Source organism: Ascidia mentula, chromosome 8 (assembly GCF_947561715.1).
Source record: "Ascidia mentula chromosome 8, kaAscMent1.1, whole genome shotgun sequence".
In the NCBI taxonomy this organism is placed as follows: domain Eukaryota; kingdom Metazoa; phylum Chordata; class Ascidiacea; order Phlebobranchia; family Ascidiidae; genus Ascidia; species Ascidia mentula.
The window spans coordinates 14,933,267-14,951,602 of NC_138573.1; the positions used below are offsets into that span (position 1 = coordinate 14,933,267).

The window sequence follows — 18,336 nt, forward strand, 5'->3', positions numbered from 1 at the left end:
TTCGACCTGCGAAGTCCTGTCAGTGTAGCTAGGTGACTGAATTAGTAGGTAAACTAATCAGACCCAGAAAAATCTGCACTACTGTCTGCAGCTTATTGATTATTATGGCTCTTACGCTTTTAGCCAGAAACGTTCTTAAACTTTTCACTCCAGCGCAATCCGCTACCAAAAGATTTACACTTAGATGCAGTTTACTATGAAGAAAACACGATAATAATTACACGTTTAGTGGCCAATATTAAAACAGTTGTTCGTCCGCTACAGGACAGAAGAGATCTGACATTTGCTGTCATAGGGTACGTATGTGCTGTGTGATGTTTAGGAAACGAACTATAATTCATCATTATTGTGTCGTATTAGCGTACATTGTGCTTTTATTTACTTCCTGTTTCTCTTTGTCGTTGTGCTAATTGATAATCTATTTTTAACAAAAAGAGTGTCTGTGCCAACGGTCTTCAATTAGTTCCATTGTTTTATTAAAAAACAGAATATGTACCTGGCACAATAGCACTGGTTGGCACAACCCGATCACGGGTGAATAGAACGATCATAAGAAAGAGGAGCGCGACAAAAACACGCAATACCACAAATAGAAAATGATCCCACAAAAATCAGAAGACAAATGAGAATCAAAAATTTCTCTTGCAATAAAAGCAGTTTGTGTCGAATCAAATTACTGCAAAATCGCTTGATGTTTTTCCGTAAATTTTGTCCCAGGTCGTTTTGAATTGTATTATGCCACGCGTTAAATGACGCAATCACTTAAAGGTTTAATTTTGTCAAGTACTATGATCCAAAAACTGCCATTGAAATAGATTGCTACAAATAGGTATTAGGTATTCAGCGAACCCCTTGGAGGGATAGGTTTTATCGTTTATCGAAGGTCGGTCTGGCCTCCTGGGGACCACAATATGGGCCAATAGATATGCCGAACCAGCCGGAAGACCGGGTCCTCATAAATAATTCAGGCTACAGCCAGATGAAAATAAAGGTCACCAACAACGAATGCGGGCATGTTTACAGTCGCACATGACGACGCTGGGAAATTAAAGGAAAGTGCGTCAATTTGATTGGCAATGGAAGCATTAAAGGGTAACGACCGATTTAGCGCACATTATGTGCGGGTATCTAAGTAAGCAGTAAAAACGGCATAATATCTTACATGCGATGGCAGTTTCGGCTAACGACATAAATGCTGAGTTGTCTTCTTATTGTCCTACTTGTGGCATTTTGTTGGATTGAAAAACAGTCAAATTAGTAAACAAGAGATTTTGTTTAATTTCTTACGTTAACACCTGGCCGAAATCTGGATCACTGCGGATGATAAAGAAAAAGTAATTACCACAGCTATATATACGTCGTACCATGTGAGAATATAAATACCGGCTAAATAATAGAAGATAAGAAATCAGGGAGAAGAAACAAGTTGAGGAAAATTCCATACAACTGAATGCAAAGTGAATAAGGTAAGAATTAACAAGGACTTTGCGAAACGGACGAAAAATGAAGGTAGTAAATGCGATATAACTGGAGGTTTAAAGTGCGCCGATGCGGCGAATGCGTTAAAATTGAAACAATGCAAAATGTTTTGCTATGACGTCAAGTTGCTACCAGTGTGTAGCAAAATTAGGAAGAGTAGATAGTTCAATTATATTAGATGTTTTAGATGTTGTATTAATATAAATCTGGGATATGGTAAGTTTTGCTTTTCAAAATATTGACGCCACAGTTGGTCAAAACAGCAAGATTTCGTTTGGGTACTTTGCGGTAAAAAAATCCCGACAAAAGTGCGGTAAAAAAAATCCCGACAAAAGAACGGTAAAAATATCCCGACAAAAGAGCCTTAAACAAATCCCGACAAAAGTGAGAAAAGCAAATGATTTGGAAACGATCTCACGAGCTTTTGCTACGAGTAACCGAGAACCCGCAAGTCCTTGTCGTAAACTTTCCTAATCCCGTGGTCTTCGCCCCTACTGAGGGTTTCGTAATACTTGACAGCCACGGATGCGTTGATCCAGGGCTGCATCTCCTCCAACCGTATCTGTTCTTCCTCCGCATCCTTCTGCACGCTCTCTAGGAGGAAATTGGAGTCGCGGACGAGGTCCTCGAAGCGAATCACGTGGTCGTAGTTGACGACGCACGGGTTGCACAGGGCAAGTTGGGGTCGCCAGTGGACATCCCATCTAAATAAGGGCTTCTTCTTCTCTTCTGTGAGAATGTACCTGCAATAAAGAAATCTTTTAGACTTTGGAAGAGTTTTTACCCGAACAACACACTGCGTATTTTAGAAAAGCATCTGCTTTGAGCAAATTTGAGAGCTTAAAAAAACTATTTTTCATATACATTTAGTTTCCCATGAGCTAAATCAGGTCATAAATGTTTGGTGTTTCGGGCACTACACAGACATCGGGAGAGACAACCATTTTGCAAACAACGACACAATCGATACTTTTTTTTACTTTAATTTGCAGCACTGCGCGACCATCATAGTGCAACTTTACATGACATCATAGTTGGCTTAACTTGTTCAACTTGGATAGTTACTATAAATATATGGGGTAAAATAACTACAATCGCTAAACCAGTATGATGTGGGCCAAAACACGGGGCACGGCAGGCCGGATTATGCGACCTCATTCAAAATAAGAACTTTATATTCGTCCACCTAATGTGTTTAGTCCACACACGCAATTGACATAAAACACACATGCCAACATAAAGTAAACCATCCATCGACGCCAGTCAATGAACAGCAACAATTTGTGAAGCTCGAAGTAATATTGTCGTTAGTTTAAATTTCGACCCAGAGTTGCTCAGGGAGTAACCCATGTGCAACGTTAATATAATTGCTTTCTCTAGGGACAATTAATGTTATTTCCACACCATCAGTTATTCAATTAAGGGCCTCAAATGAAACCTTTTGGGACGCCTGGTTATTGCCATGAGTGAAGCAAACAGAAATTGAGTTTGTGTTTGAGGATAGCATTAAATTTGTTAAACGTCTGACGAACAGTTGAACGATTTTATGAATGCATATTCTTAAAGGGCGCTTCGTGCAACGTGGGATGACGTGAGTATTATAACCCCCTGACAAAGTAGGCTACATGATCAACATCATGCAATAAACCCACTTCGCAACTTCGTTACAATCAACTACAAACTTTGGCGAAACGAGGAAGACCCGAGCTGCTTTGTGTTCTCTTTTAAATATATGTTAAGCCTTGGGTTTCCTGACAATATCGCTTTACTTTGTAAATTTATATAGCCAAGGATAAAAGCCAACCGTTGGAAAAAAATAAAGATTTGTTGCAAAAGCGTCTCTAAACCAAAGTTTTAATGCGGATTTTTCCCAAACGGCAAAGTGCTTTTTTGAAGATTTTGAATAATTGAAATAGTTCTTCATATATGTTTAAACGCGTCTGTTATAACAGAGTTGAATATTTAGCGAACGTTGGTTATGGTTTGATGTCAAAACGGAACCAAAGGTTGAACTGAGCTAATTTATTGCAAAGAAAACATATACTCTCGTTTTAATTCACATTTTTCGCATTAAAGGGAAAAAGGTGCCTATATTTTCAGTAAAATGCAGACAAAACCCCGTCAAGTCGTTAATATTTAATATAAAGTACATATATACTATACCACGCAACCGTTAAAGCATCACAAATTCTGGCACGAATAAAGCTTCAACATTATGTGGATAGTCAAATGAAAAATTTATGAAGGTTGTCTGCGCGCTCTTATGCAACAATTTATTTAAATGCACGCAACAACTTTGCAGTCATTTAAATTACGGGACATCACGCCTAAAAACGCCCTGAGTGTTCATTGTCTGTGAATCCAAAAGAGAAAATGTGTTTTATATGTTGTATTTCCTTTAAATATTGACAGGGTTGTGCGCAATTGCGATTGATACCATTTTGTGTTTGAAATGAAATACACGTATGTAATTAGTTTCGTAGAAATATTGCTACAAAAAACAGATCTTCGTGACAACATGGCAAAATGTCCCCCATGGGATTGTTTTGAAAAAGATTTTGTGTAAAGTTGCTTCGTCAATATTGAAAATGGAGTCAACATGAACATTACCTTATAAACTGCTCGAATGAGATGCTCCCGTTCTCCATAATTTGAATGTAGTTTCTGACGTCGTTTTGGTCAGCTTCGCTCAGTTCTTTGAATCTTGGATCTTCCAATACGTAATTACGGCCATGCGTTCTACGAGGCAAAATAATGGTTGCTGTTAATATGCAAAACTGCGAGGAATTCGTAATTTCCAAATTATGATCTTTTGGTTTTACCAAAGCTTTAACATTAATATCAACATAAAACACTTTGGTTATGTACAGCAATACCTTGTTCGGCAATTTAAGCAACCAGTTTTCTTTAGTATAGCACATACAGCAGTGTTGTAATTTTTTTATTCAAGTTTTCCTTTTTTTCCAGATGAGACATTGTTTTGTTACATTACGAGTTTTTAGCACGTTGTATACAGTTTTCCTGTGTTGTAAGCTTACTAATTCCCGTTATTTATCTTAAATTCTGTGTTATCTGTTTCGTTGTCAAATAAGTTTCAATACTCCGTAAGTGGAAAATGGCAAGAATGTTTTGCTAGCGCACTTCTGTGCAACCGCATCCTGGATTTGAATACGTCGTCGAATCGTCACGGCTTTTGGGTTTGAACTTGAGGTTCCAAAGGCACGCAAATGTTAAGATCACAGTTTGCACATAATAAGCAAGATTTCATGTCAGTTTTATAGTTTAGTTGTTCAAGGGCACTGCAGCCATACAAACACTACCAAGAATATTTTGTACGAAATTACAACTTGTAAGTGTTGATGTTAAATAGTTGTTCTTGCGAGTATAAGTAGTAAATACCGTCCTGGAAGTTTTCAACAACATTCTTAACATTACAAACATCGAATCCCATTACAAAAGCCTCACCGTGCGCCTGTGATGCCATGCATGTACAAATCGGATTGTTGTAGGGCGATCCATCGTCCTAGACGCTTCATGTATGTGCTTTTCGTGAAGGATCTGTTGGTGAGCTTGCTGCTGTAAGCGGACACCAGGCGCTCGTACGGCTGACGAGTGACGAAGAATGACGTGTAGGTTTCAAGACGATGCAACGCCTCCGATTTTGGCAATCTGGAAACGAATGGGGGTCAGTCGAGCAATTGTGTTCATAGGCCATGACGTGGCTGCGGCAAACGAATACTGGCTGCTGGGCCTTGCAAGCTGTGACTGATAAGGTTTAGTAATTTTCTGATGTCTGCGTTTGGGCTTTGCAAATGCAGTTGCCCCGATTTAGCGACTCGTTCCATTGGTAGTTCGTATAAATAGGATTTATATTCTATGTAACGAGTGTTTTTGCGACATTTTGGAACAGGACGTTTTTTGTTATGTACACCACGGTATAACTGCATAAAGTTATTTGACACGAGATTACCATCCATTGAATATGAATCTTATACGAAATGGCCACAACTGTTAAAACCAAAATTAGGCACGGGAATTTCCTAGAAATAACTCCAAAGCTAAAAGTAAGTGCCATTAAGAAGAGGCATAAATCCGCTGGTTCATGTTTAAAAATCGCTTTGAAATCATCACGCCCCTGTCGTTACGACACAATGTACGTCAAACTCTTGCGCAGGTTTTGGTTTGGTCGAGGCCCTGGAAGTTTGAGATGTAAACACAATGCTTTTGTCGTCCCCAAGGGTTTTGTTTACAAGCAATTAAGAAAACTGGAGGCCAAGACACCGCCCTGCCCACGCTGACAACAAATGAAAATTAATCACCGAATATATCTTTGAAAGTTTAAAACGATGTTTGTATATGCTTTGAGTAGTTTTACAGGCCCTTAGCGTGAGGTGTGTATTAAAAACATATAAAACCACAGAAAGCATGGATTTTATGAATCGAACAAAACTGGCTTTGTACATGACAAGAGTAATTTCGAACGCCGATAATGATTTGTTGTGTACAATACACGTTCATAAAAAAACGCCCACCTCACACACTTGTGTCGTTTCATTCAGCATTTGGTTTAACTATTACCTTTATCCCAAATACAATTAACTTTGTAAATCGTAGCAACAACAACAAAAAACCATAGTTACTTGTTGAGAGTGTGAATGTGTCCGTTGTTAAGAGTGAGAAGATTGCGACTGATCGTGGCAAGATTTGATTGGTTGGTCTCCCTTCCCATCAGGTACCACATGACTCGTTTCCACGTTGTACAAGCAGCCTAAAAACAAAACCGATGCAAAACTAACGACGTTATCAGGTGACTTATTTACCACAAATTGCAGTTTTTTAACATGTATTTTATTGTCACCAGTGTGTTTACTATACAGTTTTTGTGCCAGGTTGATCCTGAATTCAAGCAAGGGCCTTTTGTGTGTATTATCAGGTTATCTCTAAACACTGATGATGGAAACAGTATAGTTTGAAACGTCTGCTTCAAACAATGTTTCGAGAAAAGTGTGAACAGCAATGTCGATATCATGGGGTGCATACACACATCGTTAATGCCGAGTTCTTTGCACAAATTCAGTCAGTTCGTTTGCTTTGCATACGGTTCGACATACTGACACAAAGTCAAGAGCTTCAGTCATTGGTATCCTTATTTACAGCACCCCAGCATATGTCTATGCAAACAATTGGTACAAAAACCAGTGACATGATACAGCGACACCGAGATGTACTCTTAAACATACCGGTTTTTCGCCAACGCAGGTTTTTTAACGTAAAATATCTTAAATTTGACGTATGTTTTTTTGCCAGTCACACATTATTTTTCTAAGTCAAACATTATGCTCGTCCTTATCCGAAACGTCACCCACCCTTGGTTAACGATGATTTTTAATAACTAACTATTTTTTAATATACAAAGCAAATATTAAAAATTTGCCTAATCCCTTATTTAATTACAATCAGAAACAATTCCAAGAACCTAAAACGGTACGTTTTGTAGTAACGGCACAAGCGTAGCAGTTTTGTGGCTGAAGTCCTGTCTTCCATTTAACATAAATCAAACGAAGATTATTTTTTGATAAATTTTCAGCAGGGGATTGTGCGTCCGACATTGTAAAAACGAACTAGATCTGACCCGGAAGTTATCGACAATTTACGTGAAGTTTTTATCTCAATTTTCGCAGAAGCCATGTGTTGAAGATGATAATAAACCTCCATTGACCCGAGGAATTAACAACGCCTCTGCCACTTAAACAACTACAATTATTCAGCTAATTAAACTGGTTTGTTGAGCAAAAACTAATCAATAGGACAAGGTGAACATTTTCCAGCTAAACCCACATAATTTTTACCTACCTTAGGGACGACGCACATGATTATCTTATGACGGTCATCGTACACCATCCTGGACAGGTCGACATGTCGATTTCGTGGATACTGACCGCAACGTTCCATCAGCTCCTCGCGACGTGACCGGTACCTGTCCCCAGACGGAAAGTCTCGCAGTTTTCGCGCAGCTGTTAATGAAACCACGATGGAGGGTTGTTAGGGCATGAGTGGCGTACGGTCAATAGTGATATTTGCGGTATGATAAAAACGAGCAAAACAACATTTGATTATTGCAAGGTACAAAAGTGTTAAATTGGTCTTATTGTGACAAAAGATCGTGCAACAACACAGCGACCGATTATTAAGCCTAACATTGTCATCTCACAATGCAAGGGAAACTGCAGAGCTTCGATGAGAGTATTGTGAAATTGATGTCGTAGGCCTTAGGAAAAGTGTTGCGCCTTTACATTACTGTCCCGGCCAATTTAGACAACATACTTCCACATCAGAACGAGAATTTAGGATTAACAGCGACCCATTTATAATTCTATTTTTTGTTGGAATCCTGCAAAGAGACTCAACACTATTTGTACATTCCTCGTGCTTTCCCACCTAGCTCCTTCATTCCTTTGTCGGTCATCGACAGCCATTTCGATTTCCAAATGTGAATATCTTCCTTGGTGACCTTTAGATCGTCGGTTTTCTGCACGCCGTGCACAAAAGAGTCGAAAAAACTTCGACCTAATCCGTACCACGAGCTGTAGCGTTGTTGCTCTTCGGTCGAAATAAAATCAAACTTTTCACCATTATCGCTACGCGTCCTTACACCACTGCTGTAAACAAAGTTGTGCAAAGCCGCTTTCTTCAGAGGACTCTTGTTCACTTGCCAGCCGGTGATGTTGTAACTTCGTTTTTCTTCCCCAATGTATATCTTGCCAGTGGTCTTGCTGGCCATTTTGTAAGGCCTCACGGTTGCGTAGTTCCGCGCCCATTGCAAGGTATACAGGAACGTCGCAGTAAACAACGCCAGTAGAGCGACCGACAGTACTTGCAGTCTGCTTTTTAGCATTTCAGACGAGGCATCGAAGTCACCGTCCTCCTTCCCCTGATGTTTTTTTTTTCAGCAGTCTCGGAGAGTCTAAACACCCTTACGTTGCTGGCGCTGTAAATGCTACAAAATGCATAATTGCAGGGTGTGGTTTACCGCCAAACACAGACTAATGTACGCCTTCAGCACATTAAGCCAGATGATTGCTCAATTGCACGCCTGACAGCACCTCTACGTTGTCCTGTACACGCGAGTGAAGCGTCAGGGCCCAGGCCCCCAGAGAAAAAGTCTCGACTGAAAGCGGCTTCCTGTTCACCGCGACTTGTCACTGTTTGCTCGTCGCATTTTCTCGTCCGGGCGATAAGCGCATATAAAGACGCACACAGCAAGCTTGCTAAAGCCGCGGGCTTCCTACACCGCGAGACAAACGTCTGTAATCGAGCTGTATTATCTATACAGCTTGCTTCAAGCGAGCTCGTTTCGCCTAAGGGCTGTCGACCTTAAAGGGCATTTTCGTATTAAGCAAGACAAAGATTCGAATATATAATACGCAGCGCGCTGTTTAGGCATTCCACCGTGCCTTTTACAAATAGGCGTGTCTTACTTTTACATGCGACCTTATACCACAGTTAGCCAGGAGATTGACCATCATTTCCTAACATTATTGAGGTTTTTGGTTTACTATTCCAAACCTTCGGATATTTTAAGACGTATTTGAACACCAGCTTAACGCAACAACTTGTCTAAGCTAATTAACCTGTATGCGTTAAACATATTCCCTGTAGAAATTTGCCCCTCCCTGAACACTAACTTCCTGCAATTGTTTTGTGTCTGTCTGCTCTGTACTTGTGTGAAAACACATCGCATTAAAAACCGCCTGCGGCGACTTTGTGGTGACGCCGCCTTCGTGTGATTTTACTCCTTACACTTACAAACATTTACTTGCCTGCCCGCAAATTCCTCACAACGCCTATCAACTATACTGGGAAACTTCTGCTAGATCCAGTATTTCCATTTTCCTTGATGCGTATGCTGACTGTTCTGAGAATCAGGTTAGCCAAGGCCGCTCGGGTTTCCGTTACGGTATGGGAAGAAATAAGGACACGCAAGAACGGTTAAAACACATGACTGAGCACACCCATTCACCTTTTTTTCGCGCACAGAACAGCGCACTAGCGTACCCAAGCTGGTAATGATAAACTGACTTTGACTAGCCATTGCACTCTCTTCTGTGTCTCATTTTTTTCGCGCGTACGTTTTAATCGCAAACAAATTGTCTGACTCATCGTGTTCCAGTGATTGAAAATATTCGTCACTATCGTTAATAGCCCGGAAGGGTTCCGCTCTGTGAGGCCGACACGTAAATTTTCGGCTCAAATAGCCTAAATAAAAACATAAAGCATATGTGAAAAATAGGTTTTGAGGTCCAGCCATCAATGTTAACGCCAACTGAGTTTAATTCTACGGCAAGACGAAGAAAACTCTAAGTGAGAAATACGCGCCTTTCAGTAAACCTTTCAACACGCCCGATTATAACCTTCAAAGCATCCCCTATTTGGCTATTTCCGCAAGCAGTGGTTACTGGATACTTCGCATCCTGGCGCCTGGCTTATTCAAACAGAGCATGGATTCTCGCGAGGGCTTGAGTACCGAACTGTACATTGTAGTGTCGGGAAAAACGTGTCCTTCCCGGTCCAAGACAACCTCACCATGTAGCAACACCTCTGTGACAATGAAAACACCGCCAGCGACGAAAAGGTGTTGTTGTTTTACGATGTAGGTTTTGGTCACTATCGTGTCAAACAGTACCTGTGATCAAAGTGAGGCGTAGAAAGGGTTTTGACAATCGGGAGTCTGGGTATAAGATGACGCCTTTGTTAAAGCTGGTACTTTAGGCTTTGTTAAGATTGTTGTTTGCCGCGCGCATCTCTATTATGACGCGAGTTGGAAAGTACAAACGCAAAAGCAACACACATGTATAAACTATACAGAGCCAAGATGTTTTTCGTGTGCTGCGTACAGGGCCACTTTTTCGACCTATTATTTAGCTAGCAGGATTGTCACATAGTTATCAAATCTGCACTGAATTGTCTGCACAAACCTGGCTTGATGTGTCTGCAAAAGTCATAACTCCTCACTAAACATGTATTTCCTGGGTATAAACCAAAAACGCCCCTGTGCTAATGCAAACACTACAGAACTCTAGGCGCAACTCGCAGATTCTCACCATTACGGAAACCCGGAGTTAAGGTTTCGTGGAAATTCGGCAGACAATGGCCTATTGTTACGCCTTCTGGGTCAATCCAGGCCGGTTGTTGAAGATGCCAAGTTTGTAACTAATTCTTTTTCTTCTATTCGGCATAGGATGGAACATATGCAAAACTTGCCAAAGTGCCAACATATTGATCAGGCATTTATTTACAGTTATTTCGATTTATGTCCAGAAATTCGTCGTTACGAAGTATAATTATTATAGGCCTACTGTGTTATTGGTAAGCAATAACTCATCGAGAAAAACACCTTTAATGGTTTGTCAAACGGTTAAAGACACGCCAAATCTTAGTAAAATGTGCTCTTTTAGTGGTAAAACATTGTTTCGTTTCTCGCTGGGCTCGAGTTTCGTTGGGGGCGCACACAATAATTCAATATTGTCGGCAATTTTCGTTGTCATTCCCGAAAGTTGAAATATACAACAGTAAACCCAACCAAAGCCCAAACAGTTACTATACAGAATATTTTTCACTCCTTACTCAGGGCGATATTACTTCAGGGAATATCGACCTGATGATGGTATTTAACGACCGGATATTTTAAACCCGGCAATTTACTTTTCCGTGGACATGATAAAGTGCCTGTGCGGACCGATATTGAGGCAGCTTTTGACGTAACCTCCAGTCGCGATCCCGAAATAAACCCCTTAAAAGCTGTGATCCAAAAACTGTCGCTTCGACACTTTTTCCTTTAAGATAAACAATTCATGAGCTTAATTTTTGCAGCGACGTGAGGGTTGAACCGCATTTTTGGGCACTCGCCCGAACTGTGGGCTGTCATGGCTGTTCTTTTACGTTAACGATATCTCGTGTGTCTGTCGCCACACCAACTGTACACATGACGTTGAATGAAAAAGAGCATTCACAAAAAAGTTTATGCCGACTGTGCAGCTGACAAGATCGTTGTACGCCACACCATAGCTGATGAGAGCTATTACGTCAAAACAGTGGCCCTGTCTGCAGATTAGTTGGATAAAAAACGTATTATGAAACAGCACTATATTTTAGTGGGAAAATTAGAACAGTTGACATTCGGTAAGATTGATTCTGAATCCGGGGATCAAACGGTGGCGTTACAACTAACGACATTTTCAAGGAATAAAATTCGCGATGTATGGTTTCACAATTTGACTTATCTGAAATGCGAAAATTAATCGGGGCCTGAACGAAAAAGTTGACACGTTTAAATACATGCGTGTCGTTGGCTCGAAGAACAATATTCACACAGCAGTTTACTGTAATTACGGTGCACGTTTTTTGCTTTCAGTTGTAACTTTTGAACATTAAGTTTTTGGTAAAAAGGTTAATGCATAAACTGTAAAAAAAAAACTTCTTTGTGATTTATTGCCGTGATTTAAAATCCCTGCAGTTTGCCTATCCCTGCAGCTGTTGAGCCAGGAAACAACATTCTACATCCAACTCGCATCTGACTTTCTGCATACAACCACCACGGGCATACCTGCAGACACAATTGCTTACATTCACCGTCAGTTACATATCCAGGGAACCCTGTCACGCATCACATTGATTTAATTCCCACCAGTGTGCAGCATTAATATTTTTCCCTGTTTGAGGTCACACGGGAAATAACTGGCGATGCAGGGGTACATTAATTATTAAAAAGTTCGCCCGCTGTTGCGATTGCAGACGCATGCTACATAGTCTAATACACCTGCATTCGTGTTGTGCATATCTTTGAGTGTTGCTGATGCTGGATAATAAAAATACGCGAAACAAACATTAATTTCCAGGTTACCTAAACCCAATAATGCAAACTTCGAGAACATAAGATTAATATTAGAGATTCGAAGCGAAAAACTAAACATTTCGGAAACACTGATAATTACCGTGCAATAATGCGTTTTTCGGACAACGGATATCCACCGCCGCCTCTGGATTTCCCCTGCTTATTATAGGAGCTTTAACTAATCAATATGATATTAATGGAAATCAAACAAACATCTAAAAATGCCTGAAACTAAACATTAAAAATAGGTGCTGAAATTAAAATATTGAAAATTATTATCGCAACATCACTGTGAAGACGACCTTTCCGTCAATTCATCCAAACATTCATAAGCATGTCTAGCAATGGTTCTATTAACATTAGTAAAGCAATTGCTAGCATAAAAATTCGTCTTGGTTGGACCTAACTTTTCATACGAGCTTTTCGCAATAAAATCATTTGCTGTTGTATGGAATAATAAATCGATATCAGGTTCGTCGAAAATTGTGAGGTCAAATTACTTAGTTCATCAAAAAGTTGTTGAATATGTGATGATTACACATTTGAAAAGGTTGTGAGGAATACAGCTTTAGTAACCACAATTTACGCCGCGGTTAACCGCGCGATTTCAGCTCCCCACGTGAACAAATACAAACAAATAAACAATAAAAAACGTAAAAACGAACGCCGTCGGTCGTAAGAAGTGTCGCTCGTCGCAAACAAATTTCCTCGGGACAATTATACGCCCAAGGAGCGCGATGACGTGCATGTAGGTGTACGCGGACTGGACGAACCGGTACCTGGTGAGCGCGGCCCATGGCAAACTTCACTATCTACGTGTGCTGTAAAGGCCTAGGGCAACGCGAAAACATGCGTTGGAAATTCGCACCGTGGGCACATATGGCAAAGGGTCGTCATATGCTGCCCACGTATACGGCTCGCTGGAGGCAAGTTTAGTGTTTTGGCTTCGACTTTCAAGCAGCCTTTTGATACGATTGAAACAAATCGAACATCGAGGGCATCCCGTTAGCATAAGGTATTTAGCGAGTATCGTTATGCACTAAAAGCCAGGGGATAATTGCAGTTATGAAAGAGTTGCCAATTTTGCTGGCGATCGGCGCTATCGCCCTAACAACTTTTGAGTGCGCCGCCTCTCCAATCAGAAAACGAGACCTGTTATCAGAAGGACTATCCTTATTAAACAACCTTCTGACTCCATCAGCGATACCTCCTCCAGCAGTTCATACCGAAAGGATTGAAACCGCGGTTTCAGCGAATTTGACTGACGATTACTATGGCGTTGATGCTGGAAACGACTCGGAATACTACGAGGAGTATACAGACCCTAGTGATTGGGACAGTAACGCCAGTCTTGCAATAGACACCACGACCTCATCCACTTTGATGTTCAGCACGACCAGACAAACTACCACCTTAAATATCCTTAATCTGCTGGCAGGCTGGCAGGCCAAATTGGAGGCGGCGCGTACGACAAAATCTACTACCACCACACAAGTGTCTACGCTGTTAACAGCTGCAGAAACTACAGCAAAACTTATAGCACAGACTACTGCCTCTTTGGATAAAACCAGCAACGTCAGAACCTCACCGGATGTTGTTAGCGAAACAGCAAAACCAAAGGAAACAACGGTAGCAGCCCAGAGCGAAACTACAAAACCAAAGGAAACAACGGTAGCAGTCCAGAGCGAAACTACAAATCCAAAGGAAACAACGGTAGCAGTCCAGAGCGAAACTACAAAGCCAAAGGAAACAACGGTAGCAGCCCAGAGCGAAACTACAAAACAAGAAACTGTTTCTGAGGTCACAGAAACAGTCACCTTATCAGCATCTATCATGGAAACGAGCACAATGCTTTCTACAAACCAATATACGGATGCTGACAGCAACCAAGCAAGTACAGTTGATTTACAGACTACAGGAATAGTCATATCGCCATCGACAGTTAGTAAGGCTGCTCTCACAACCGCTCAAATTAACACAAGCGACAGTAATCATGCTAGTTCCAGTGAGGTAACCAAAGAAACAGCCACGCGTGCGGCACCGACATTAGGTACTGAACCTACCATCGACAAAGATGTTCTCGAAGAAATTATGCTTACCTCTTTATCTGAAACAAGCACGCCTTCAGTTACAAGTGCAAGTGTACTGCACACCAGCCTACAGCCTTCAACACAAGACGTGACAAGAAAACCCGCCGTATCAACTAATGCGATTGTTACAACACGGGACGTCACAAATGAGCAAAACACAATTGCAGCCAGGGCTCTAATTACAGGAAATGCTTTAACCGAAGCTGTGGATAGTGAAGTCGTGACTTCAGCTCCTACGAAAGCTGTCCTATCACTAACCACTTCCGACAACGCAGCAAATCTAACAGAAGCAACAAACGATCCTACAAACCAACCGTTGGGAGTCAATTTTACAACCGCGATATCGCGGACAACTGGTCCACAAAGCAGTACTGTGGGAAAAGAACAGGATGAAACCACTACAGCACCACGAAAGGAGCAAATAGAAACCACAAGCTCAGTAGAACCTCTCATAAACACCAACGAGACTGATATCCTTTTACAAAATGCTACGTCTGCAATATTCAAAGCTGCCACGACACCCAGAGCAACTACAACGACAGCGACCGCCAATTTGCTAAGCACGATTTCCGAAATTGTAACAGGCCAGCCGCATTCAACGACGGCGGGCAACGTTTTGTCGACTTTCTACCTTCCGGAAAATGTTTCTAAAAATTCAAATGCCACGACCAATACTGCAAGTTTGCTTACCACAGGTAGCGAACTGGGCTCTTTCGCTAATTCTACGTTAGAAACAGAAAAAGTTTCAAGCGATCCCACAAGTTACGAAATCGCAACGAAGAAACACCCAACTTCCTCGGTAGAAACTACAGCACCAACAGTAAAAGTTGCCACTCCCACGAATAGTGAAATCTCTCCACAAAGTACAACAAAAATTGAAAAACCAAACGGAACAAACAGTACCGCACAAAAGACTACAAAAACGCCACTACCGGACTTTTTCTGGGTATCCGACGGTCCGGGTAAGTCTTGAACAAAGTTTACGCGCGTGTGATTATTGTTGTGCCTACGAAACCGGAACCACGTTTATCTTTGTCACAGCGGAAGAGTCGGTCGACAGCGCAGTGACGACATCGGCCCAGGGGAAGCCCCCGTTTTCGGGAACGTCATTGCCAGAAAACCCAGACGAAGACATAGGTAAAGTGCTTGCGTGTCCACTTCATAAGTCCTGGTTTTCTATGGGTTGGCTGGGAACAAAGTCCGCTATGTCGGTGTAACGGTGCAGATACGCGTAAAGATTGTAAAAACTATTTCGTTAACAATCTGATTTCAAAAATTTTAGATGGATCTATAATCATTTTCTTGTCATATTAGCTCCCCAATGGTGTTATAGTTTAATTAAGTAGTTTGAAATTAAAATATTTTTCAACAAACAACATAAAGATTTTTTTATATGTCTAACATTTTCAGCTTCGTACTTCGGTGATTACCCCGATGTAACAACGCTTGTCGCCTCCGTTGAGCCGGAAGGCGTGGCCCTGGCCTTTTTCAAGGTCAACTGGTATTGGATTTTGATCGGAATCATTGTCATCGTTCTTCTGTTCCTTGTACCTGGAATGCTGATGCAAATTTACTGTCACAAGTTCTACAAATTCTACAGGTGAGGAGGACGCCCATTTGCCTTTGATAAGGGCACTCTAAAATGCTATTTTTTCTTCTTTGAGTGAAGTAAACATTCAGGCTCAGATTTGATTGCCTCGGGTTACATAGAGGAACTTTTGGTCTGCGCATTTTCCGTAACCACAATGTCACTTTTTAATCGGCTTTTCGCTGAGCTTCAACCAACTGCACTAAAAAACTACGCAAAACTTACTTTTTCTTTGTGTTTGCAGGAGTGAGATGAACAAAAAGCGCCAGGATGCCTCGGTATCTGACGACCCCACCGACATAACTGACCACGAAATAGACTCAGGTTGGAAGAATACATAAATGTCAAACTGATTTATTCAACCTTTTAACAATCACTCATTGCTTAACATGTAAACAAGCAATCGCCATAGTAATTACACTTTTTCGTAAAATCCCCTGACTTTACATGCAGTTCTTGTCAAACGCTGACAAATTATACAAGTTTTTTTTCCATAGCGCCACCTCGTGTTTGAGAATAAACTCATAGGGCCGTTTGTTTAATTCTAGTCTTGTCATATGCAGCTGAAGCAAATCCAGTTGCCTCCGCTCCCCCTACTGTCACCGACAGCACTCCAAAAGAGGAAAATGCAGTACCTCGTCCACCAGAAGACCCACAACCCCCTGTAACTCCACAAAGTTCATCAAACCAAGCTGAAACGCACAGAGTGGACGTTTACACGGGACCGTGTAGCATTCCTTCGCTGAGCTACCCAAGTCTAAATGTTGAGCAGCAGCAGCCGCAAAACGTGTTACCCACAATGCAACCGTCAAATGCAGTGCCACAGATGCCAGGGTTTCAACCACAAGCTACATCGTTCCAATACCCTTCATTACAATACCAGACAGAGCACACGGCACCTATTTCTCCGCTCGAGCCCGTTGTTGTGTATTCGATTCCAGTAAAGGGGGCTCATGTCGGTAATTCAAGTCAAAAAAAGACATTTGGAGACGAAGCGATAATTGACAGCAACCGTGCGCAACCTAGAGGCCGACAGCCTTCCGCAGATCGACCGCAAATGCGCGTCCCAAAGCCCGAACAGTACAGCGCTCCGGCCCGACCCCCCAAGCCGCAACAGTACCGCACCGACAAACCTGTGCCGAAATCGAGCAACTATAGAGATTACAGGAGGCAAGCGCGTGGCGAAAGACCCTGGGCGGGACAAAAGAGGCGTCCGCGACCCAAGGAAGAGTCTAGGCCGGACAAGATTATCGTAGACAACCCGAGGGGGAACGACTACGGCCGGGACTCGAACCCAGAACAAAAAAAACGCACTAAAAGCTCAAGCACCGCGACGAGAGAATTTCGGAGACGTGAAGAGCTCCTAAGGCAGTTGATCAAAGGCTTTAACGAGGCGGAGGTGCTGCAGAAAAAACTGGATCGCACGAGGCAATGGACAAGAGAGCAGAACAAAAGAGACCCCGCCGATCGCCAGAGGGCGAAACGGAAAGAAAAGGCAGAAGGCCAGAAGGATCGACCGCCGCGATATGAAGATGTGATGTCCGATGCGAGTAAACCGAGAGCCTCCAGGCCGAAGAGGAGATCAGAGGGAAGGAGGCGGGTTGCTAGATAGTTGAAGAAAGTTGTATATATCATGTATATAAATCACGACATTCATTCCAAATTCTACAAAAACTTGTGGAAAGAATTCAATTTCCGCCATACGCCCTCTCAGTCTCATGGTAATAACTTCAGTAGTTACTGGTGCAGTGTTTTGACAGACTGACCACAAAACTTATTGGCACAAGCTGTCTCGAGCTGATACTCGCTCTATATGTGCGACAAAAGAAAAAAAAATACGGGTAGCATTCAGTTGTGTTACGTTTGTCTGACCAAATTAACCCAACATTTGAATGTAAATTTTCCCCTTATTGTCACCAACACACTGTAAACTTGCCGCAACCATGTGTGTACTTCATGTGGCCCGAGCTCGGTGAACAACGTAGTCGTGTAGCAGAGTTTTACTTTCTTGTTCTGTCGTTTTCTCACTTTTGTTCGGTGCTGTATTATAGCTGGTTTTTGAATACAAGTACAGCGGTTAGTTTGGGTATAGAAAATATCGCTTTTTTAATTAGTTGCTTGTTTGGCATATTAGTTTAAACATGATCATTCCCCTATTTTCAATGTAGTGGAGTATTTTGAGTAATCAACAGTAAAATGCTTTCAGTCATTTATTACGATAGGATTTTTAAATTGCCTTCAACGAATCACAATATTTGCGAACTAAACGTTTTTGGGCCAATGCTCTT

General features: G+C 41.7%; 2 protein-coding genes across 2 annotated transcripts; one reads left to right on the forward strand and one right to left on the reverse strand.

Moving 5' to 3' along the window:
* Positions 1-460: 460 nt before the first annotated feature.
* LOC145911206 (carbohydrate sulfotransferase 11-like) lies at positions 461-8,522 on the reverse strand. The gene is made up of 6 exons (XM_082998471.1): positions 7,918-8,522; positions 7,333-7,493; positions 6,120-6,247; positions 4,945-5,148; positions 4,090-4,218; positions 461-2,222 (listed from the first exon to the last, which is right to left on the reverse strand). Exons 1-6 carry the CDS (start codon positions 8,372-8,374, stop codon positions 1,907-1,909), a joined length of 1,395 nt encoding a protein of 464 aa, XP_082854597.1. The 5' UTR covers positions 8,375-8,522; the 3' UTR covers positions 461-1,906.
* A 4,746-nt stretch (positions 8,523-13,268) lies between these two features.
* LOC145911122 (uncharacterized) lies at positions 13,269-18,158 on the forward strand. Its single transcript, XM_082998370.1, has 5 exons — positions 13,269-15,422; positions 15,502-15,597; positions 15,871-16,060; positions 16,293-16,372; positions 16,612-18,158. The coding sequence occupies exons 1-5, from the start codon at positions 13,436-13,438 to the stop codon at positions 17,658-17,660; spliced, it is 3,402 nt and encodes a 1,133-aa protein (XP_082854496.1). The 5' UTR covers positions 13,269-13,435; the 3' UTR covers positions 17,661-18,158.
* Positions 18,159-18,336: the final 178 nt, after the last annotated feature.